The sequence below is a fragment of the Erinaceus europaeus genome, chromosome 17 (assembly GCF_950295315.1).
Source record: "Erinaceus europaeus chromosome 17, mEriEur2.1, whole genome shotgun sequence".
Taxonomy (NCBI): domain Eukaryota; kingdom Metazoa; phylum Chordata; class Mammalia; order Eulipotyphla; family Erinaceidae; genus Erinaceus; species Erinaceus europaeus.
In genome coordinates this window covers 39,611,585-39,635,389 of record NC_080178.1, presented here as the reverse complement: position 1 = coordinate 39,635,389, position 23,805 = coordinate 39,611,585, and the positions used below count along the sequence as shown (strand labels likewise).

The window sequence follows — 23,805 nt, the reverse complement described above, 5'->3', positions numbered from 1 at the left end:
ATCAGAAATAAAACTTAACAAGTGCCATCCATGGTGTTCTCATATGGTGCTGGGGCTCATACCTAGACAACATGCTTGATAAAATGTGCACTCTACTATATAAGCTATTTCTCCACCCCTCTATTTGCTTTTGTCCTTTTTGTCATTACTGGAACTTTACCACCCTGGGCCAACTTTTTCATATATATTGCCTTGGACCAGTCCCCACACCTGAATCTGTCCTTCCATCTGAAAAGGAAGGACATTGATGGTTATTTATTTAATTTAATTTTATTTTTTTACTGCCACTAGGGTTATTGCTTGAGCTTGGTGCTTACACAACAAATCCACTACCTTTTTTTTTTTTTTTTTTTTGATAGGACAGAGAAATTGAGAGATGAAGGCGAGATAGACATTAAGACATGGAAAGAGAGAGACAAGAGTCAGTTTACAGGATGGAAGCTTTCTCCAGTGGAATGGAGTTCAGGCTGGAAGCTGAGTCTCATGACAAAGTAGCACACTATCCAAGTGGACTATTTTCCTGGCCCAAAGCAGTTAGTTTTTTGCTTGTTTGTAACCAGAGCACTATCAGCTGGGGTGGTGCTGGGGATTGAACTTGGGACCTCAGAGCCTCAGGCATGGAGTTCACTGCATAAACAGCCATGGCTGTGCTATCTCCCCTGTCCTGGTGTTGCTTGTTTTGTCTGTGATGCCACAGATGGCATCCAAAGCCTCACATGTTTCAGGCGTGCTCTCTTCCCACCCCCACCTCCACTCCTAATCCCCCAACTCTCACTTCTCTGTGCAGGAAACTTTCGTGTGCTGGGCCCTTCGCAGAGGCCTGGACTGGGCTGCCCTTTCAGTACTGAACAGGCCAGGCCAGCTACCCCATGGAGTATGACTCCAGGACACTTGCTGCTGTGTGCATGGCCTGCCCACAAGGGGGCCTTGGAGAACAGCAGAGTCCTGGAGAGAGGCTGCAGGTGCCTTCTGCTGAGTCTGAGCTTTTGGCTGTGTCCCCACAGCTGAATCTGTCCTTCCATCTGAAAAGAAAGGACATTGGTGGTTATTTATTTTATTTTATTTTTTCTTGCCACTAGGGTTATTGCTGGGGCTTGGTTCTTGCACAACAAATTCATTGCCTTTCTTTTTTTTCTTTTTTGTTAGGATAGAGAAATTGAAAGATGAGAGAAAGATAGACATGGGAAGAGAAAGGGTCACCTGCAGACCTGCCTCACCACTCATGAAGCTTCCCCGCTGCAGGTGGATATCAGGGGCTTGAACCCAGGTCCTCAGGCATGGTAATGTATACACTTACCTGAATGCACCAGTGCCCAATCTCCAGGCTTTTTTTTTTTTATCCCTAATCTCTGATCAAGTAGATGTTACTTATATATAGTTTGTACATGCATAATATTTCTTATTTTTCCACACAACAACACAACTCCCACTAGGTCCTCTGCCATGTTACTTTCTTTAAATTGAACAGATTGCCTTTTTAAAAAATATTATTTGGGGGGGTAAGGTGGTAGCACACCGGGTTAAGTGCACATAGTGTGAAGCGCAAGGGCCAGTGCAAGGATCCCGGTTTGAGTCTCCAGATCCCCACCTCAGGGGGGTGGTTGTTTCACAAGCAGTGAAGCAGGTCTGAAGTAAGTCTGTTCTTTCTCCCCCATCTATCTTCCCCTCCCCTCTCAATTTTTTTCTATCCTGTCCAACAGCAACAAAAAGAACAATGGAAAAAAATGGCTGCCAGGAGCAGTGGATTTGTAGTGTAGGCACTGAGCCCCAGTAATAGCCCTGGAGGCAAATATATATATTATATTTTGTTTTTAATGAGAGGTACAAAGAGAAAGACTCCAAAGCACTGCTCAGCTTTGGCTTATGGAGGTGCTAGGAATTGAACCTGGGAACTCAGAGCTTCAGGCATGAAAATTTCCTGAACCCCACTGAAGGTTTTCTGCCCAAGTTTAAGTCTTGGAACTGGTTCTTCACATTCTGGACACATTCATGCCCTATAAACAGCGCTGGCCTTCCTCTTAGACTCTTGAAAGTCCTGTAGTTGTTGAGGTGGGTTCACTGCTACACTTAAAGGGGGTAGGGGTGAGTGGGGAGGAGAGAGAGAATGTATTCCCCTGAAAGATGCAGAATAACTCACTTGCTCTGCTTTGCTATGTCTGTGAGCCAGGTTCAAGCCTAACCTGTAACACTGAAGGTGTTGGTATGCATGAGACCCCTTCTGTTTCATTTGGTTTAAATCCCCCCTGCCTAACACTATTCTATTTACATAACCACTTCTTTCTATTCACATAACCGCTGTTAACAAGCACTACCCTTCCTCCAGGGCATTGGTTCGATCCCCACTGTTTCATGATATGTTTTTGCTCCACCCCCCCCTCCTTGTCACACCCTGATCCCTTCTTTATCACACCCTGATTTTCACCAGTCACTTTTCTCTCCACCATCTCTATGTCACATCCTGTTTCCACCCTACTTGGGAAGTATATACAAAGACAGCATTGTGAGTTTTAGAGTACTGTACTTTGAGTTTAACTTAGCTCGTCTTAGATTGTGCTGCGTCCTGCATGAATAAAGAGATACTGCCTACAGCTCAACCATGAGTCCCTGGTCGTCTGTTACCTGCCCATGAAGCCAGCCCGGCGAAAACAACATAGCCCAGCGAAAACAACATGAAGGAAGCTTTGTTGCTGTGATCTCGCTCTCTCTTTCTCTGCCTTCCTGTGTCTATATAAAATAATAATGATGATGATGACATGCCTTCTCTAGTATAGAGGGTAGAGGGTGGAGGGTTGGGGAGGAGTGAGTGTGTGAAACCAGGCCTCCAAAGGACTGGGGTGTCTGATATGACCCTAGGATGGGTGGAGGGAACTAGAGATTGATGATCACCCTGGGTGCTCTCCTTAAAGGAACTCTTTTGCAGAGGAGTAGTTGATAGGACAAAGCAGAATTTGAGGGGCCAGCAGGTGACTCCCCAATATGGAGCACACATGTTGCCATGTATGAGAACCTGGGTTCAGGCCCCAGACCACTACTTGAGATTACCTATAGGAGGTGAACCTCCCCAAATGGTGAGGCAGATCTACAATGCAATGCTTCTTCTCTGTCTCTCTGTCTCTCTCTCCTTCCCTCCCACTACTTTTCACTCTGTAGCTAGAAGGTAAAAAATAGCTGCTGAAAGTAGTGGAACCATGCAGGCACTGAGCCCCAGCAATCACCCCAGTAACAGAAACAGAAAACCAGAATTTGGAAACAGAAGGACAAAGTTCAGAAATTCAAATATCCCCATCCCTTCCCTGCTCACTTTGTCCCTTTCAAACAAAGCAAAACACACACACACACACACACACACACACACACACACACACACACACACACATACACACACACGGGAAGAATAGTTAAGACTTGACTGGGGAGATAGCTCATGAGCAGGGTGACTACATTGTTTTTTAACTCAACCCAGGTTGGAGCCCCAGCACCCCAGAGGAGGGACACACATTTCTGTCTCCCTCCACTCTCTCCCTCTTCATCTGAATGAAGAAAAAGCAGCCTGAAGTGGTGAAATCATGCATGTGTGAAATCTCAGTTCTAAATAAATAGATAAATAAATAAATAAATAAATATATAAGACCAATTATAGGCTTTGTTTAAGGAGGGAGTTAGAGGAGCCCAGATCCCAAAGGCAGAAAGATCTGAAGGCCTTAGCCCTCCTCCCTGGTGGCTCCCAAATCCAGCCATTGGCTTTCTAGCACTGCCCACCACATACATACACCTATCTTCCACCTGTATGAAAGCTGACTTCCTCTGGTGGGCAGGGGCACAGGGACTGTTTTTTTAAGATTTTTAAAAAATATATTTATTTATTTTCCCTTTTGTTGCCCTTGTTTTTTATTGTTGTTGTAGTTATTATTGTTGTTGTTCAAGTCCCCAGCCTCTACCTGCATGCTGGAGGGCAAGAACAACAACATAAAAAGCAGTTAAGACTAAATTATAGTGCTCTGCTTTGTCATGTACATGACCCAGGTTTGAGATTGGTCTCCACCACACTGAAGGAAGCTTGGGGTGTTGTGGTGTTTCTTTCTGTTTCTATCTCTTTCTACCTGAAAAAGTCAATGTGGAGTGTGGGATGCTACTCTGGGTCCTCCACCTCCCTAGCCACTGGCTGTGAAGGGTCAGAGCAGGCCCCCTGGGAGTCCCTGGGTAACTCTGAGTGTCGGGGGTGACGTGCATGGAGAGGAAGAAGCCATGACAGACTCAATCAGCTCCGGAAGTGGTCTCAGGGAGGCATCTCGTTTATTGTGGGAATAAAAGCTAGTAGATATACCCATATCTGGGGGGGGGGGGAGTTGAGATAATCATTAACCCAAACACAGAGGAACACAATGTATAGTCACATTGTGACCTACAGACTATTTGATCACAAGTAAAAGGTTACCATACAAGGTTTGATCATAAGTTTTACAATGTATATTTTTCTGGAGGTAAATTGCAGCACCTTAGGGCAGGGGGGAAGGGAGGCAGCTGAGCAATCAGGATGTTTGCTTGTTGGGAACATGTGTGAGCCTGACAGAGCTTAGGGAGAACCACCCCCATCTTTGGATGGAGGTCTGAGAAGATAACCTCTTGGTAAGTCTCTCTCAACCGAGGTGAGCATAAGGGGGGAAACTCAGACTTGGTTCTTTCCTTCTTGACTCTCAGGCCCACAGATACCCCAGTACTTCCCTCCATTAACCACAGGCCACATGGCTGCAGATTCACTTATTCAAAGTCACCTTCTGATCACAGAAGAACACACCTTATCACACACTTCATCACACACCTCAGACCCCAGACAAGAGAAATTCCAAACTATATGGCCTTTTGATATACATCTTCTTTCTGTCTCACCCTACAGGTTTAACCCCTATGCTTCTCTCAAATACCTTTGGATAATTAAGTTGCTTGTGTTATGGAAAATAACTGTCTTGTATCTCATCAATTCCTGTCATACCAGCCCCCTGCCTTAAGGGCATGCTGACTGTTAAGAAACCTGTAATTTCTGTCATATTTCAACAATAATTACCTCCATTGCTATTCTATTTAACTCATGCCAATTTTGCTAATAAGGGGACTCTAGGATTCTGGGACTCTAAGGACTCAGATTCTAGATTCACGCTGAGTCCCCTGGTGTCTTTTACTTCGTGTCACCCCTGTCGTGAGCGAGAAAGAACCAACCCGTTACTTTTCCCCTGGAGGACACCCTGCCGGAGAAGGAGAGAGACACCCCAAAATTTGCTGACGATTTTCAAGTTAACCATGCACAGTAATTTATGGCCTTTGTTTAAAAAGGAGGGAGGAGTGGCATATGTGGAAAGGCACCCATGTCCGGGGGTCCAACTGTCATAAATCCAAAGGTCAGGAGGGACCTGTCATATCTCAACCTGGAGGGGGGAGGGTCTGGGGTCTACCTGCTCAGACTCTTGTGGAAACAATGGCCTGGACTTCCCGGATAGTGGGCCCACTCTCCAACAGTGGAACAGTGGTCAGGCAGTGGCCCACCCAGTTGAGCACACATATATCCAAAGATCTGGGTTCAAGCCTCCCCCCTCTGTCCCCACCTGCAGGGAGAAAGCTTCATGCACAGTGAAGCAGTACTGCAGGTGTCTCTTTCTCCCTCTTTCTTTCTGCCTCTCTCTCTCTTCATATATATATATATATATTCAATGTGGAGCAAAGAGGCCCCAGTGATGACCAAAAAAAGACTGAATTTAGGATCTATGGGCTGAGCAGAGGTGGTCCCAGGCTGAGTCCCAGCTCCCACCAGCCTTGGGCAAGTTGCTTAGACTGTCCACACCTCTTCTTCCTTATTGGTGGAACAGGAATCGGAAAACAGTCTTGGGAGTGTTGTGGCACTGATTACACAAGGCAACTGCTGGCAAGGAGCTTAGTGTTGAACTTGATGTGATATAGCAAAGCTAAGAGATTGCCTAGTGGGGCGTGTGGCTTCAAGGGGAGCACTCTTTGCCCTACTTCAAGCTGTCATGCGCCACCTTCCTTTCTGTAGAGGCATCCTGGGGTGAACAAGTGAGCTGTGGACAGGCAGCCAAGTGGCAGCTGGGACTCAGATGTCCTGCAAGACTCACAAGACCATTGTGCTGGCCCCAGCTCAAGTGTACTCTCTCTGCCAAGAGGAAAAGCTTTCCTTTGGCTGCTGCTGCAGGAGGAGTCAAGCTTTTGCTGAGACTGCCACAAGCAGGTTGGCAGCACCATCCCCTGGGCAGATGGGTCACCTGATGAAGTTGCTGGGTTCCTGCCACAATGGGATTGGCTGTGTTGACCTACCAGCCAGGCCATGGCACCCCACCCCACTGCCTTTGGGTGTAGGTATAAAAACGCCAGCCTTCAGTGGCTGCAGAGGCTGTCTGCAGGACACGACAGGGTGCAGGAGAGAGTCACCATGCAAGTGCTGACCAAGCGCTACCCCAAGAATTCCCTGTTGACTGTCATGGAGCGCTACTCGGCCACTGTACACAATATGGAGCAAGTGGTACTCATGCCCAGCCTGCTGCGGGATGTGCCGCCCAACACAGGCCCCGACCTGCACCGCTGCTTCACCATGCTCAAGGCCATCTGTGTGGATGTGGAGCATGGCCTGCTGCCCCGTGACAAGTGGCAGGCCCAGATCACCGATGGCGATGCTGCCCAGGAATCAGAGGCAGAGGTGGAGGAAGAGGCTGGGGAGGAGAGGCCTGACCTGGAGGCCCAATTCCATCTGCACTTCTCCAGGCTCCACCACATCCTCACACACCTCACTCTCCGAGCTGAGGAGGTGACTCAGAGATACAAGGAGATCACAGGGCAGGCTGTGTAGTGTTGAATTCCTGGCAAGGTAATGCTGTCAAGAGTCATCTGGGCTTTGAGGTAGAGAGCCCAGGAAAATAGGGGGCAGGGTTGTGGGGGAGGGAGAGCCCATCTCAGAGGAATGGAACTCAGGACCCCATGTTTGAGAGACCAATGCTTTATCCATTTCTCCAGCTGCATCTCTCTCTCTCTCTCTCTCTCTCTCTCTCTCTCGCTCTCACTCTTACCTAAAGCACTACTCAGCCCTGACCCATAATAGTGTTGGGGATTGAACCTGGGACCTCTGGTGCCCCAACACATGAAAGTCTTTTGCATGACCACTATGTTGTCTCCTGGCCTAATCTTTCTTTTTTGATATGGCCCCAGGGCCTTGTGCATGTATATACCACAAGGAGATCACAGGGCAGGCTGTGTAGTGTTGAATTGCTGACAAGATAATGCTGTCAAGAGTCCTCTGGGCTTTAGGTCAGTTTTTCGTTCTTTATTCAAAAAAGGAGAGAAGTGGGGGGGGGGTGTGGAGAACAACTCTGCACCTGCCCATTGTCCATTAACTTCCCCAGGTGCCATCCATGGTACTCCTATAAAGTGCCAGGGTTTGAACCCAGGGTCTTGTGTGTGGCAAGGCATGCACTTGGAAGATAGATTTCCTGACTTGATTTCACAAGCACAACTGAAGTAAGAGTCATTACTCAGGTCTTCACTGTGGACTGAAAGAGAGAGAGAGAGGGGAGAGAGGTTCTGGACTTCCAACAGCTCTTCAAGTCACAGAACAGGGGAAGTGCATGGAGGTACAGATGTGAGTACTAGGTAAGTCTGCTCCCTGTACAAGTGGCAAGCTTGCTTAACAGCTCTAGCAGTTGTCTGACTTGTTCCAGCACTGCGGTGTGAGGGTGGGTCTGTAGAGAGACCACAGTGGGGACAGATGCATTTGTGGGGCTGAGTCACAGGTGTAGGTGAGCAAAATGTGGGTAAGGCAGGGAATGGCACGTGTTAGGAGATAGGAAGAGGACCTGGGTCACTTATGGGCCAAGTGTGGCAGCAATTCAGCCCCTGGCAAGAGTCCTGCCAGTTCTTCCAGTGCCACCTGCTGGCCCTGCTCACACATGACTCACCAGTGACAAATTATGTCTGTCAGTCTCAAAACTCATTGGTATAAGAGCCAGGTGGTTGTATACTCAACAGAATGCACACAATATTATGCACAAAGACCTAGGTTCAGGGGTCTGGGTGGTAGCGCAGCGTGTTAAGTGCACATGGCACAAAGGGCAAGGACTAGCACAAGGATCCCGGTTCGAGCCCCTGGCTCCCCACCTGCAGGGGGGTTGCTTCACAAGTGGTGAAGCAGGTCTGCAGGTATTTTTCTCTCCCCTCTGTCTTCCCTCCTCTCTCAATTTCACTCTATCTGGCAACAACAACATAAATGTCAATAATAAAAATAATAGTAACAACAAGGGCAACAAGAATAGGAAAAATGGCATCCAGGAGCAGTGGATTCATGGTGCAGGCACTGAGCCCCAGTAATAACACAAATAATAACAATAGTAATAATGATGATGAAAAAAAAAGACCTAGTTTCAAGTCCCTGGACTTACCTTCAGAGGGGAAGCTTTACTAACAGTGAAGAAGTGTAAGGACTCAAACTTGGGTGGGGACTCAAACTTGGTTCTTGTGAATGGTAATGTGCATGCTCAACTTGGTGTCCCACTACCCAGCCCCCTAGGTAAGATCTTGTTGGGGTTTTGCCAGGACTTCCCTATGGCCCCTCAAGAACTTGTTCCACCTCTCTGTATCTCAGTTTCCCTGTGAGTAAAATGCAGAGTGGAACCAGATGGGGGTTTGCTGTCCTAGCCTCCTATTCCTCCTTCTCCTCTTCCTTTTTCTTTTTAACTATTTCACTTACTTTTTTTTTTTTTCCATTGTTTTCCCTCCAGGGTTATTGTTGGAGCTTGGTGCCTGTACTACGAATCCACAGCTCCTGGAGGCTATTTTTTTTCCTTTTGTTGCCCTTGTTGTTTATCATTGTTGTTGTTATTGTTGTTCGTATTGCTGTCATTGTTGTTGGATAGGACAGAGAGAAATTGAGAGAGGAGGGGAGAGAGGGGGGAGAGAAAGCCACCTGCAGACCTGCTTCACTGCTTGTGAGGTGACCCCCCTGCAGGTGGGGATCCGGGGGCTCAAACCGGGATCCTTGAGCCAGTCCTTGTACTTTGTGCCATGTGCACTTACTTAACCCATTGCGCCACTGCCCGGCCCATTTTACTTACTTTTAATGAGATAGATACAAAGAGAGACCAGAGCACTTCTCACCTCTGGCTTATGGAGGTACCAGCGATTGAACCTGCCAGTTTCCCTATAGCAACTCTCCCCCAACCTCCTAGCTTCCTCCCCCATCAGCAGGCATGTGAGCACATTGGTGGTTGAGTTAATAACTTGACTTGGTCTTGTCCATCTTTGTACTCTCTCCACAGATCACTTAACAGAAGGACACGATGCAGTCCCTGGGCCTAAATGGGATCCAAAAGTCTTGGGCCTGCAGCTGGAAGAGAACATTTGGTGGTCCAGGTGGCTTCTCTCCATGAGCACCGATCTGAGGACTCTTCACTGGGTCACCTTGTTGCTTATTGTACTTCCCCTGGCTCCCCTTAGCAGGTGGTGGTAGCCCATGGTTCATGATGCTACTTTTACCAGGCTGGCATGGTAGAACAGAGACCTGAGCATCTGACCAAGCAAAGTTCACATTCCTTTTCCTGGCAGTTGCTCACTGTGGTCTTGGGCAAGTTGCTTACCTTATTGGAGACTAAATTTCCTTATCAGCAAAATGGGAACAGTGTGACCTACCTCACAAGGTTGTTAATGAAAATTAATATGTTAGGTCAAAGGCACCCACCATGTGAGAGCTATCATTATGGCTGGCTTTTCCTCCCAGCATCTGTACTTGCTCTCACCCTCGTTTTTCAGCTTCCAAATTTAAGGGGTAGCAGAGTTCCTGGGGACTAGTGGTTTCCCCTCTTGTACTGCCAACTACAGATGAGGCTGGGCAAGGGTGAACTGTAAACCCATTATTATAGCATCAGTAAAGACATACTTTCCTGTGTGGCCCAGGAGATGGTGCAGTGGAGAAAGCATTGGACACTCAAGCATGAGGTCCTGGGTTCAAATCCTCTTGTTAATAAAAAGAAATAATACCCTGCATTTGTACATTTTTAATATTTCTAAAGTAATTTCTCAGACATGACAAGGTATGCAACTAGCCTTATTTTGCCCCACAGAACTGTCTCCTTATATCCATACTGCCACCTGATTTTAAAAATAATCACAAAAAAGTAGAAAACACGTTTATTAATCTCTAAGAACTAATCTGATTTGAGTGGGCTGGGTGGTGGTGTACCTGGCTGAGTGCACATGTTACAGTGCACAAGGATCCAGGTACAAGCCCCTGGTCCCTACCTATAGGGGAAAAGCTTCACAAGAACTAATCTGATTTGATGAATCATGAAGACAAAATCTCAGAGCCGGTGAAATAACTCAGTTGGATATTGCACTGCTTGGCCATGTGTGTGACCTAGGTTCGAGCCTGGCCCCCACTGCATTGAAGGAAGTTTTGTTGCTGTGGTCTTTCTCTGTGCATGTTATCTATCTAAAAAGAGAGAAAGCAAGAGTGAGACTGAGAGCCAAAGAGAGAGAGAGAGAGAAATACCTTGGGTATTGCTAGAACACACATGCATGAGGGCACTGATTCAAATTCCTGGTCCCCATCTGCAAGGGGGAAGCTTCAGAGTAGTGGAACAGTGCTGCAGGTATTTCTCCTCTATCAAAAAAGAAAGAAAAAAGGGGGAGCCAGGTGGTGACACACCTGGTTGAACACTCGTGTTGCAATGCTTAAGGACCCAGGTTCAAGGCCCCGGTCCCCACCTGCAGGGGAAAAGCTTTGTGAGTGATAAAGCAGGATTGCAGGTGCCTTTCCGTCTCTTTCTCTTTCTGCCTCTCCCTTCTGCTTGATTTCTGACTGTCTCTATCCAATAAATAAATAAAGATAATAAAAAAATTTTTTAAAAAAGAAAAAAGTCAATGGGAACAGCTGAATTGTGCAGGCAACAAACCCCAGCAATAACCCTGGTGGCAAAAATAAAATAAAATAAAAAGACAAATCTCATTTCAGTGGGACCTTTTACTTCTATTTCACCCAGCTCTGCTGCAGAATGTATGTACTGCTGAGCCCACTTTCTTTTCTTTTTTTTTCTCCTCCAGGGTTATTGCTGGGCTTGGTGCCTGCACCACGAATCCGCCGCTCCTGGAGGCCATTTTTTCCCCCTTTTGTTGCCCTGGTTGTTGTAGCCTCGCTGTGGTCATTATTATTGCCATTGTTGACGTTGTTCGTTGTTGTTGGAGTCCTATCCAACAACAACCAGGGCAATGGTTGAAGAGAGAAATGGAGAGAGGAGGGGACGACAGAGAGCAGGAGAGAAAGACACTTGCAGACCTGCTTCACCGCCTGTGAAGCGACTCCCCCGCAAGTGGGGAGCCGGGGGCTCGAACCGGGATCCTTACGCCGGTGCTTGCGCTTTGCGCAACATGCGCTTAACCCACTGCGCCACCGCCCGACCCCCACTGAGCCCACTTTCTACAGGGTGATTTATATAAGTGCAAAGACCTATTTGTTACCTGTGTGTTCAATCAGGTGCACGGCCCCAACAAACACCCATTTGTACTATCAGACTTCTCATATTTTCCCTGGTCTTGAGCCTCCTCCTTCCATGCCATCTCCTCTACTATTGCAGTGAGAGCTCAGAAACACAAATCTCACTGTTACAATTTCATTTAGAACCCTTTTAGTGACTTCCCCCAGCTAGAGGATTTCAACATTACTATTATGACTCAAAAATCTTCCATAATCTGGTTCATATGTGTCTAATACTAGAACTGAAACATACAGGTGAGAAGTCAAGTAGCACATAAGTCAGGCTTTGCAAATCACAGGTTTTAGGTCTCCCCCAAACTAATACATTCTGTTTCTGTAGTATACATGAAGCTACACACAAAACATCAACACAAGCGTGGTTATGTCCCAATGAAACTGGCTCAGTATGAAAAGCACATCCTTAGGCTTTGGACATGACTGCTGTCAACACAGGGGAGCATGTATAGCAGAGGTCATTTTCCTCTCCTCTTTCCTTCTCTTTCAAAAAAAAAAAAAAGCAGAAACTGGGAAGGGGAAGTGGCTCAGTAATATTGCAGGGCATGTGGTTTATCCACATTGTAACTAATATCTGATTATTTCAGATTTAACACATTTTTTTAAAAAAAGATTTTATTTATTCATGAAGATAGGGGGAGAGAGAACCAGACATCACTCTGGTACATGGCTGCCGGGGATTGAACTCAGGGCCTCATGCTTGAGTCCAGTGTTTTATCCACCGCACCACCTCCCGGACCATGATACTTTTTTTTCCCAGGAATTTTAAACTTTATTCAGGAAAACTCAGAACACTCATGTGGGAAGAGAATATGTGGGAAGAGAAAGAGTGAGAGAGCTATTTACTCTCAATGTTGATGGGCTCACCTCAGCAGAGAGCAGACTTAATGTATACTTAGTATCTAACCCAGCACCTGGAGGACTCTACCCAGTAGTTATCTGTAAGCTTCTTTTTTTTCTTCTTAATCTTTATTTATTTGATAGACAGCCAAAAATTGAGAGGAAGGGGGAGATAGAGGAGACAGAGAGACACCTGCAGCACTGCTTCACCAATTGTGAAGCTTTCCCCCTGCAGATGGAGACTGGGGGCTCAAACCTGGGTCCTTGCACAGTATAATGTGTGCTCAACCACGTGCGCCACCACCTGGCCCCATCTGTAAGCTTCTTAAACATAGATGGAGGTCAGTGGCAAAATCATGCAGGATGCAAAAGCCTGTGAATAAGCTGACCCAATTATGTTATAGGAGAATCAGGTGGTCACTTATATACTTGGTTGAGATTTAAAATGTTTTTTTTTTTAATATTTTATTTTATTTATTTATTCCCTTGTTGCCCTTGTTGTTTTATTGTTGTAGTTATTATTGTTGTTGTCGTCGTTGTTGGATAGGACAGAGAGAAATGGAGAGAGGAGGGGAAGACAGAGAGGAGGAGAGAAAGACACCTGCAGACCTGCTTCACCGCCTGTGAAGCGACTCCCCTGCAGGTGGGGAGCCGGGGTTCGAACCGGGATCCTTATGCCAGTCCTTGTGCTTTGCGCCACCTGCTCTTAACCCGCTGCGCTACAGCCCGACTCCCGATTTAAAATGTTTGAACCCAGTTACCACTTCCTGTATCCTAAAGCTGTTTACCTACATACCCCACTGTTTGTCTTATTTCTTGATGAATCAACACCTCTGTAACCTGCAATTCTAGATGTATTGTAAAACTTGCTATAAGATTCTGGCTCTAAAGGGGGTACTCCTTTAGGGGAACATATTTGCCAACACTTTCAGGCCTCTCAGAGCATATAAATTGAGTCAGTCTTTGGGGTCCTGTACCATCTGCTACAACATCCTATAAAACAACAAAGGTGCTCATGGCAGTGGGCCACGCCTAGCTAACAGGTTAGTCTGTCAAATCTGAGCTGATTTTAAAACTGCATTTTAAAATGTCAGGATGCCATATGCAATGGCTGTGAACAGCATCCTCCAGGCTCATGTCGTGTCATGTCTGCAGCCTGTTGCCTTGTACAGGCTGCTCTAAGGGACCTTAGAGATATTCCTTCCCACTGGGTTTTCCTTTCAAGTCTGACCACCCACTGTCCCCAATCTTAGGTTCCAGACAGCTATGTGGGATGCCTCTGGAAAGCCTCATGTCACAGTGACCAGGGTCTACACTGGCCAGGTCATCATGTTCATCTGCACCAAGCTGAAGAACAAGGAGCAAATATAAGTTCCCTGGCCACCAGAAGATCCACGTCTCAAAGAGAAGCTTCACCAAGTTTAACACAGATGAATTTGAAGACATGGTAGCTAAAAATCACCTCATTACAGGTGTCTGTGGGGCCAAAAAGCTGTGGTCCCCTAGACTAGTGGCAGGCCCTGCACTACTGAGAGACTCAGAGATGCCCCTTCCTTAATCACACAATAAATCTACATCCTGTCAAAAAAAATAAATAAATGGGGAGTTAGACGGCAGCGCAGCGGGTTAAGCACAGGTGGTGCAAAGCACAAGGACATAAGGATCCTGGTTCGAGCCACCAGCTCCCTGCTTCATGAGCGGTGAAGCAGGTCTGCAGGTATCTGTTTTTCTCTCCACTTCTCTGTCTTCCCCTCCTCTCTTCATTTTTCTCTCTGTCCTATCCAACAACAATGACATCAACAACAACAATAATAATTACAACAATAAAACAACAAGGGCAACAAAAAGGGAATAAATATTTTTAAAAATTAAAATAAAATAAATGAATTTGTAAGTGGTACTGGGAAATGGCTGAATGGGTAGCAGACGTGCTTTTATGCATGAGGCCCTGGGTTTAATCCCTGGTACCACATGGGGGTATGATAGACAACACCAAGAGAACTCCATGGCTGGTGAAGCAGTATTTTAGTGTTGTGTTAATTTCCCTAAAAAAATCAAGTAAAAATTGGGTCAGGGAGACTATTTAGCAGTATAATACATGCACAAAGTCGTGGGTTCATTCCCTGGCAATGCAAAACATAACAATATCTACTCAGCCCCTCCCCCTCCCCTTTTTTTAACCACTGGGTAAGTGGGAACTGGTAACTTTTTATGACCTATTTCCCTTATGACAAAAAAGGAAGCAGAGTATTCATAATCACCATTTTAATCACAATGTGTCAACAGAGAAGTGAATGCAACATGTGTATTATAGAAAGATGTTCCATAACATTCTGTGAAAACAGAGCAATCTGGCATCCTCAACGCACTGGATAGAATTCTTCATGAATTTCACTGTAAGTTTTCTTCTCTATGAAAGAAAAGACCAGGAAAAATTTCAAAACTGTATCTAATAAGTCACATTCCCTAATGACAAAGAAAAACTGACATTTAGCTTTTTTTTTTTTTTTTTTAACCATACCACTGCTCAGTCTGGGCTTATGGCAGTGTTGGGGATTAAACCTGAGGTCTTTGGGGCCTCAAACATCAAAATATATTACTAAATTGTGCTGTCTCTCCCATCACTTTTTTTTTTCTGTGTGTGTGTGGTTTGTTTGTTTTCCTGCCAGAGCTTTGTTACATGATTCCACTATTGGTGGATTTTCTTTTTTCCTTTCATTTCCAGCAAGAAAGAGATGGGGTGATGGAGGGTGGGGATGGAGGAGACATTATAGCACCACTCAACCATTCAGGGAACTTTTCTGTGCTTCATGAGGTTCTTGTAGGGGGCTTGAACTTAGGTGAGTGGGTTCGACAATACATGTACTCTACCAGATGAGTCATCTCCCAGCCCCTGTATTTAATATTCTTATAGACAGTAAGCACTAAGAATTTTGGTCTCAAGCTTAGACCAAGAATCAGAGATACGCTACAATAAGAGAATAACAACTTTGCAGGGATCTGTGGTGATATCCATGATAGCCTAGAGGGGAGCAGGGTGCTGCCTGGGGGTCCTGGCAGAAATCAGCTAGGAGGAGACAGGCACTGAAGTGGTCAAGCTCTTGACGCCCCCATCCTGTGAGTGCTGTGCTCAACAAACCTAACAGTCATGTGCCGCTGAGTAGTAGGATAAGCCTAGGAAGTAAACATGCTCCTGTAGACAGGGAGCAGGGGAAGCATGAAGCAAAGGCTCAGATGTCTGGGACTGAGGTACTTGCTCAGTGAACAGGGTAAACATGAGGTAAGAGGTAAACCAAGTGGTCTAGGAAGTAACACAATAAATTAAACATTGGACTCAGGGGAGTGGGGCAATAGTGTAGCGGGTTAAGCCCACGTGGCACAAAGCACAAGGAACGGCATAAGGATTCCAGTTCAAGCCCCCGGCTCCCCACCTGCAGGGGAGTACCTTCACAGGCGGTAAAGCAGGTCTGCAGGTGTCTTTCTCCCCCGCTCCCCTCTGTCTTCCCCTCCTCTCTCCATTTCTCTCTGTCCTATCCAACAACGATGACATCAGTAATAACAACAACAAAGGCAACAAAAGGAAATAAATATATTTTTAAAAAATTGGAATCTCAAGCATGGGGTTCAATCCTGGCAGCACACGCACCAGAGGGATGTCTGTTTCTCTTTCTCTCCCACCTTCCTATTTCTCTCATTAGTAAATAAATTTAAAAAATCTTAAAAAGAGGAGGATCAAGATAAATATGGACCCATAATGACTGTGGGTCCATACTCCCAGAGGGTTAAATAATAGGAAAGCTATCAGGGGAGGCGATAGGATATGGAGTTCTGGTGATGGGAATTGTGTGGAGTTGTACCTCTCTTGTCCTACGGTTCTGTCGGCATTTCCTTTTTGTAAATAAAAATTGAAGAAAAAAAAAAAAGAGGATCAAGATAAAGGTACAGTGAGAAACAGGGTTGTATTTTATGGCTCAAGAAATGGGCAATGAGGATGGGTCAGGGATTATTTATTAGGTAAATACTATGTGAAGACTCTGACAGAAGGCTGGGAAACAAAGATCAAACTATAATCTATGAAGGGACACAGCCATGTGTATGTAAGATAGTAGACAAAAAATACGGACAAAGTGCTTCCACTAAGCAATGAGTTCAGCCTGGAGAAACAAGCCACCCTAAGGAATCTGAACTTTATTCTGCAGGTGACGATAGCTATGTCAAGTGCCTCGTTTTATTATTATTATTATTATTATTATTTTATTTTATTTACTGGATAGTGACAGAGAGGAATTGAGAGTGATAGGGGAGACAGAGAGACACCTGCAGCCCTGCTTCACCACTTGTGAAGCCTTCCCCCTGCAGGTGGGTACTGGGGGCCTGAACCCAGCTCGTGTACTGTAACATGTGCACTTAACCAGGTGTGCCACCGCCTGGCCCCAAGTGCCCCATTTTATGCATAGACTTAATTACCCAGAGGTAATTAAGTCTATGCAATTATGTGATTTCCGATAAGACCAAAGGCAGAGGCAAGCTGGAGGCAAGTACAACAGTCCAAGCAAGTAATCAAATGATCTGGCCTGAGCCAGAATTGGAGTGAGGGGTGGGGAGGGGAGAAGAAAACTCAAGGTGAAAAATATCTAGAAAGTAGAACTAATAAGTATTGATGATTAATGGGAAATGGCAGAGAAAGATGGACTCTAGGCTTCCAGCTTGTCACTGGAGCAGGAAACAGATGAGCAGATTTAGGCTGGCAGAGGAAACATGAATGCTGTGTCCAAGGGTGGGGGGGACTCAGTCACAAACTAGATACATGAATTTAAAAGAATTCCGGCTTTGGGGCTGGGCAGTAGCACAGCAGGTTAAGTGCACAAGGACCGGTGCAAGGATCTGGCTCCCCAACTGCAGGGGTCGTTTTGAAAGCAGTGAAGCAGGTCTGCAGGTGTCTATCTTTCTCTCCCCGTCTTCCCCTCCTTTCTCAATTTCTCTCTGTCCTATCCAATAATGACAGCAATACCAACAACAATAATAACCACTACAACAATAAACCACAAAGGCAACAAAAGGGAAAAAAATGGTCTCCAGGAGCAGTGGATTCATAGTGCAGGCACTGAGCCCCAGTGATAACCCTGGAGACAAATAAAAAAAAGAAATTCCGGGGAGTTGGGTAGTAGAGCATTGGGTTAAGCACAGGTGGCACAAAGCACAAGGACTAGCATAAGGATCCCAGTTCGAGCCCCCAGCTCCCCACCTGCAGGGGAGGCGTTTCACAAGCAGTGAAGCAAGTTTGCAGGTGTCTATTTTTCTCTCCCTCTCTGTCTTCCCTTCCTCTCTCCATTTCTCTCTGTCCTATCCAACAACAATGACATCTATAACAACAACAATAAAACAAGGGAATAAATAATTTTTTTTTTTAAAAAAAAAGGAGTTCTGGCTTATAGACAAGGGTGTTGTAATTAACAGAAATGTTGAAGATTAGGAGCTACAGACATGGGTTAGATTAGCCAGGAAATGACAGAGGAAAAGAGGTTGTCTACAACCAACTTGAAATACCTTTTTCAGGATGACATAGGTGATGGTTGCATTGTTATGTGGAAAACTGAGGGGGAGGAGACAGCATAATGGTCATGCAAAGAGAATCTCATGCCTGAGGTTCCAAAGTCTCAGGTTCAATCCCCCTGCACCACCATAAGCTGGAGCTGAGCAGTGCTCTGGTAAAAAAAAAAAAAAAACCTGAAAAATGTTATGTATGTACAAACTATTGTATTTACTGGTGACTGTAAAACATTAATACCCCAATAAAGGAAAAGAAAGAAAGAAAGAAATACCTTTTTCAGGAAAATCTTCAGGATGAGCCTTTATATATGCAAACATGTCATGGTCCCGCAGGGCATACAGATAGTCTTGACGTTTTAAAAGTTGATATCCAATAAAAATAAAGGAAGTAACATATAGAAGCTGGCGATGCAAACCTGAAATTAAATGGCAAAGATTAGTCAATGTGCTTTAAAACTTACATGTTTATATTTCAGGTACTTAAAAAGAAACGTATTGTTATTTCTTCTAATTGTTTTTTCTGGGTTATGCTGGGAATTAAACTCAGGGCTCCATACATGCAAAGTATTAGCTCTACCACTGAGTGATGCCTCCAGCCCCCAACAATCTCTGAAAATGGCTATTCTAAACTAATGGCCTGGACACTGAGATAATAGCTTAGAGAAATCTTGCAGTTATAAACAAACATGAAGTCTACAAATGTAACTATCAACAGATTCCAAAATTTTTTATTATTTTTATTTTCTTACAAAATAGGATTCTTTAATATTTATTCCCTTTTGTTGCCCTTGTTTTATTGCTATTGCCTAACTCCCAGATTCCAAAATTTCTAGCCACCAGGGAGATGACTTAGAGGACAGTGTCAAGCAACCTCAAATTTTGGAGCAGTGCCAAATATGATCTTACTCTCTCATTAAAGAAATAAAGGTACTGGAGTTCCAGGTGCTACCATGATTCCATCCTGACTTCCCTGGGCAGACAACCTCACCAATGCCTCCTAGAACCTCACCTCTCCAGAGCCCTACTCCAACAGGGAAAGATAGAAACAGGCTTCAGGTATAGATTGACCTGCCAACATCCATGTTCAGTGGAGAAGCAATTACAGAAGCCAGAACTCCCACCTTCTGCACCCTATAAAGAATTTTGGTCCATACTCACAGAGCGGGGAGAAATATTAAGGGAAGATGACTAGAGGGTTCTGAACCCCAATTCCATCAGGACCCTGAGAGAGAAGAGGAAAAAAAGGAAGGACACTCGGAAGTAGTTATAGGTGTATGTGTGACTTAGAAAGGAATAGAAGGCAAGAGCATAGAACAAATAGATGTGGATATATATATATATATATATATATATATATTTATCCCCTTTTGTTGCCTTTGTTTTATTGTTGTAGTTATTATTGGTTATTGATGTTGTTGTTGTTGGATACGACAGAGAGTAATGGAGAGAAGAGGGGATGAGAGAAATGGGGAGAGAAAGATAGACACCTGAAGACCTGCTTCACCACTTGTGAAGTGACACCCCTGCAGGTGGGGAGCCAGGGGCTCGAACTGGGATCCTTCCACCTGTCCTTGCGCTTTGCGCCACGTGCACTTAACCTGCTGCGCTATCCCCCGACTCTATATATATATATATATCAGTCATATATATCAGTCAACATACATCTGTGACCTTAGGACAACTACCGCAATTTCCAAAGAAAGAAACGGGGACACAGAACTCTGGTGGTGAGAACAGTGTGGAATTATACCCCTTATGGTTTTGTAAATATTAATTCACCAATAAAATTAAATTAAAAAAAATAAATAGGAGGTCGGGCGGTAGCGCAGCGGGTTAAGCACACATGGCGCGAAGCTCAAGGACTGGCATAAGGATGCCCACCTGCAGGGGAGTCACTTCCAGTCCTGGCTCCCCACCTGCAGGGGGGTCACTTCACAGGCAGTGAAACAGGTCTGCAGATATCTCTCTCTTCCCCTCTTCTCTCCATTTCTCTCTGTCCTGTCCAACAACGAAGACATCATCAACAACAATAAAACAAGGGCAACAAAAGGGAAAATAAAATTTTAAAAAATAAACCAAGCAGATGGATTCTCCAGGTGTAAGGTTCCAAAGCTCCAGGCATAGCATTTGCCAGAGTAATGCTCCATTGTCCACTGCCCCTTCTCCTCTTTGTTTCATAAATAAATCTTTAAAAAACAAAGATACATTTAAACACATTTTAAATGTGCCAAAGAGATAATGCAAGTAAGTTAACTTTCATGCCTAAGGTCCAGAGGCTCTAAATTCAATCCCCAACACCATTAAGCTGGAGCTGGGTGGGTGGGGGGATGAGGTAACATAATGGTTACGAAAAGTCTCATGTCTAAGGCTCCAAGATCTCAGGTTCAATCGCCCACACCACCATATGCCAGAGCTGAGCTGTGCTCTGGTAAATAAATAAACCTAAAAGAAAGTTTTTTTTTTTTTTTAATTTGGACTTTATAAATTTCTTTACAGAAAAAGGTAGGCAAGTACAAAAATCCTGAATCCTAGAGAAGGAACAAAAATAAAGAAAATAAAATTTTCTTTTTCAGTGAGTTAACTTTAGACTCAAGAACTTGCATTCCAAGACCTGCTTGTGATATGAAAAGCACAGGCCAAGCCCTCCACATACGATATGAAAGCAATTGGCTGCCTTCAAATGTCACTTTATATTTGCCTTAGTGACTACTAAAACAGAAAGCTACAAAGCTACACTACAACATTTCAGTTTTCCTGTTTGTTGCACCATTTGCATGTTTTAGCTATTCAAACTTTCTTCCTTCCTCTCTTTTGTGAAGCCAGTCTCTTGGACATGTCACTTCTGAACTTTTTCAGCCATAGACAAAGAGAGGGAAGTCTGGGATGCAAACATGGCAAACCACAAATCTTATCCAGAAGCTCTCTCAACTCCTGAAACTTTAACTATATATAAAAACTATTTTAAAAAGTCCAACAGAGGAGGCAGTTTAGTGGGTAGTTTGCAGGACTGGTAAACGAGGCCCCAGGTTTGATGCCCAGCATGCATTTTCTAAAATAAGTAACAAATAAATATAAAAATAATTCGAAAACTCCTTAAAATATTCTAATATAATGAGATTGGGGGAAGTCAAGTCACATGTATAGCGAAAGGTAATATTTAAATTTCGAAGGCGCTATCTAAAGGTAGGAACTTCATAGGCAGACTTGATTCCCCCCCCCCACACGGTTATTGCTGGGGCTTGATGTCTGCACGGGTCAATGTCGCCCACTCCCTCTCCCCCTTTCGGAAGAGTGTAGTTCCTGTCCACCTAGAGAATAAGTCGCCTTGAGCTACTTGCAGCTGCTCTGCTATCGGTTGTGGAGCTGTGGTCACTTGTTCACAAGCCACCTGGCCCCTTCCTGCATTTCCCCCCATAAGCCTCCGCGGGGCCCCCATGACACCCGCCGGGCCCAGCGAAGCCAAGTTCAAAGAACCAGAGGCCTCCGCACAGCTGTCCTGACAGCTGGGCAGGACAGTCAGACAAGCCGGACGTATTGGGCTCGGGCCTTCAAGGGGGGGGGGGCACCCTAGACCGGCAGCCTTGGGCACTCTGCCCACAGAACCCACGGAGCTCGTTACACCTGAGAGCTGCGGCTTCCGGCGGAGACTCCGCAGTAGGGGCACCGGCCGCGCGACCTCGACCAGCCACAGCCGCTAAAGCCGCTCCAGGCGGAAGATGTTTGGGGACCAAGTGCTGCGGTGCACACAGCGCCCGCCGTGCGGGGCAGAGGCCGCTCAGCAACACCCCGCCAGGCCGAGCTCACCCGTCGTGAGCACCGGCCTCCGTCGCAGCGCGTTGTCCAGCAAGCCGGAGCAGTAGCCCATGAAACCGATGTAGGCGAGCCGCGGGTCGTTCAGCCTGGGCGGAGGCAGGCTCCGCGCCTCATCGGGTAGGAACTTTAAGGGCACTCGGCCCGGCCGACCGGTCATCATGGTGACACCGTTCCCACTGGAGGCCTAAGCCTCGAACCGCCGGCAACCAAGAGAACCAGCAAGACCAACGCCGGGGTCCGAGCTGCGGGACGTCTCACGAAGCTTGGCTGAAGGACACCGCGCCGGCAGCGCAGCGCCCAAATGTTTCCCTCGCGCGCCGCTGCCGCCCGAGCCCGGCACCGAGGTTCCGGCTACAAAGGCCCCCTCATCCGGGCGCTGAGTCCCTCATCGAGGTTCCCGGTGCTAACACCGCCCCGCACCCGGAAGCGCGCCAGATCCCGGAGCGCCGTGAAATGGGTCACACCCGGAGACTGGAGAGTGGGGGTGGAGCGCCTCTTGTTTTTTTGACTTTGCGTGGTTGCAATCCGGCGGGTGCGGGGTGACCTCTAGAGCCGCGATGGGTAGCAGGCTCATCTCTCGGGTTTTCTAGTTGCTGCAGCCGAACTGACAAGAGCCCAGGACGCAGCCAGGTCCCTGGCCCCAGAGGTCAGAGAGATGAAACAAGGCACAGGTTCCTTATTCTCAAAACATATATATAGAAATAGCGAGTCCGTGTCTTTCTTTCCGTGAAGTCTAATAGAAACTTAGCCTTTGTGTGGGTGTGGAATTCTCTTATCCCCTGGTAGTTGCAGGGTTTTTTTTTTTTAAACAACAGAGCATTGCTCAGTTTCATGGCGGTGCGGGGGATTGAACCTGAGTGTTCAGAGCTTCAAGGATGAGAGTCTTAGCCTAACCATTATCTATTTCTTCTGTCCAGTTACAGGTTTGGGATTCCAAAATTTGATTATTCAAGAATGATTCTGAAGGTACCTAATATGATCTGTATACTTGCTGTGGCATGGAGGATGAATCCTGCTATGAAGCTGATGTGCTAGAAAAAAATAGCATCGATTAAACGAAACTCTTAATTAAGAAAAAAAATTTTAAATAACAAAACTCAGCTCTGTGGTAGAAAATGAACGTGGGACTTGGGAGGCTCAGGTATGAAAGTCTTCTTACATAACCACTACACAGTCTCCTTGATCCATTTACTACCTCTGAACAGTGCTTTTTTTTTTTTTTTTTTCCCCTCCAGGGTTATTGCTGGGCTCGGTGCCTGCACCATGAATCCACCGCTCCTGGAGGCCACTTTTTTTCCCCCTTTTGTTGCCCTTGTTGTAGCTTCGTTGTGGTTATTATTATTGCCCTTGTTGATGCAATTCGTTGTTGGATAGGACAGAGAGAAATGGAGAGAGGAGGGAAAGACAGAGAGGGGGAGAAAAAGATAGACACCTGCAGACCTGCTTCACCGCCTGTGAAGCGACTCCCCTGCAGGTGGGGACCCGGGGGCTCGAACCGGGATCCTTACGCCGGTCCCTGCGCTTTGCGCCACGTGCGCTTAACCCACTGCGCCACCGCCCGACCCCCCAGTGCTTTCTTTAAAGTCCTTCCTGGTCCTTGGGTACAATGTCTCCTTCTACTTTTTTGTGTGTAGTCAGCATTTTATCTGGATAAATGCTGTTTAAGTTAGAGGTTGAATTAAAATATCGATCTTCCGAAGCATAAAGTAGCTGTTCTGAGAAATTTCAAAAAGATGACTACTTCAATCACTTCCACGGGGTAGGGAGACACCATAATGGTTATGTACAAAGACTTTCTTGCCTAAATCACCAAAAGTACCAGGTTCAGTCCCCAATCCTACTATAAGCCAAAACTGAACAGTGTTCTAGTATTAAAAAACAAAAAAAGCAAGCCCAGATCTCTTAATATATATATATTTTTTTTAAAAAAAGGTTTTATTTATTTATTAATGAGAAGCAGGAGGAGAGAAGGGGCCAGACATCATTCTGGTACATGGGTTGCTGGGGATTGAACTCAGGACCTCACGCTTGAGAGTCCTATGCTTTATCTACTGCGCCACCTCTAGGAC

The 23,805-nt window shown here is 45.8% G+C and overlaps 2 protein-coding genes and 1 pseudogene across 3 annotated transcripts; 2 read left to right on the top strand and 1 right to left on the bottom strand.

Annotated features, from left to right (window-relative positions):
- The first annotated feature begins 6,311 nt into the window (after positions 1-6,311).
- On the top strand, positions 6,312-10,030 carry THRSP (thyroid hormone responsive). Its single transcript, XM_007529703.2, has 2 exons — positions 6,312-6,868; positions 9,309-10,030. Exon 1 carries the CDS (start codon positions 6,332-6,334, stop codon positions 6,848-6,850), a length of 519 nt encoding a protein of 172 aa, XP_007529765.2. The 5' UTR covers positions 6,312-6,331; the 3' UTR covers positions 6,851-6,868; positions 9,309-10,030.
- A 3,418-nt stretch (positions 10,031-13,448) lies between these two features.
- Positions 13,449-13,573, top strand: LOC132534161 (small nucleolar RNA SNORA70; annotated as a pseudogene).
- A 1,050-nt stretch (positions 13,574-14,623) lies between these two features.
- NDUFC2 (NADH:ubiquinone oxidoreductase subunit C2) lies at positions 14,624-22,038 on the bottom strand. 2 transcript variants are annotated; one of them, XM_007529704.3, is made up of 3 exons: positions 21,728-22,038; positions 18,196-18,339; positions 14,624-14,783 (listed from the first exon to the last, which is right to left on the bottom strand). In XM_007529704.3, the coding sequence occupies exons 1-3, from the start codon at positions 21,894-21,896 to the stop codon at positions 14,734-14,736; spliced, it is 363 nt and encodes a 120-aa protein (XP_007529766.1). In that variant the 5' UTR covers positions 21,897-22,038; the 3' UTR covers positions 14,624-14,733. The 2 variants fall into 2 exon arrangements, with proteins under 2 accessions (XP_007529766.1, XP_060032675.1); XM_060176692.1 differs by lacking the exon at positions 14,624-14,783 and adding an exon at positions 17,943-18,078.
- Between the last annotated feature and the right edge of the window lie 1,767 nt (positions 22,039-23,805).

Bases quoted from the DNA above. Each gene is read 5' to 3' on its own strand.
- NDUFC2 (XM_060176692.1), bottom strand. From the start codon at position 21,896: ATGATGACCGGTCGGCCGGGCCGAGTGCCCTTAAAGTTCCTACCCGAT. The intron at 18,340-21,727 runs GTGAGCTCGGCC...ATTTAATTTCAG, and splicing joins GAGGCCGGTGCTCACGACGG to GTTTGCATCGCCAGCTTCTA. The intron at 18,079-18,195 runs GTATTTCTTTCT...TTTTTTTACCAG, and splicing joins TGAAGATTTTCCTGAAAAAG to AGCACTGCTCAGCTCCAGCT.
- THRSP (XM_007529703.2), top strand. From the start codon at position 6,332: ATGGCACCCCACCCCACTGCCTTTGGGTGTAGGTATAAAAACGCCAGC.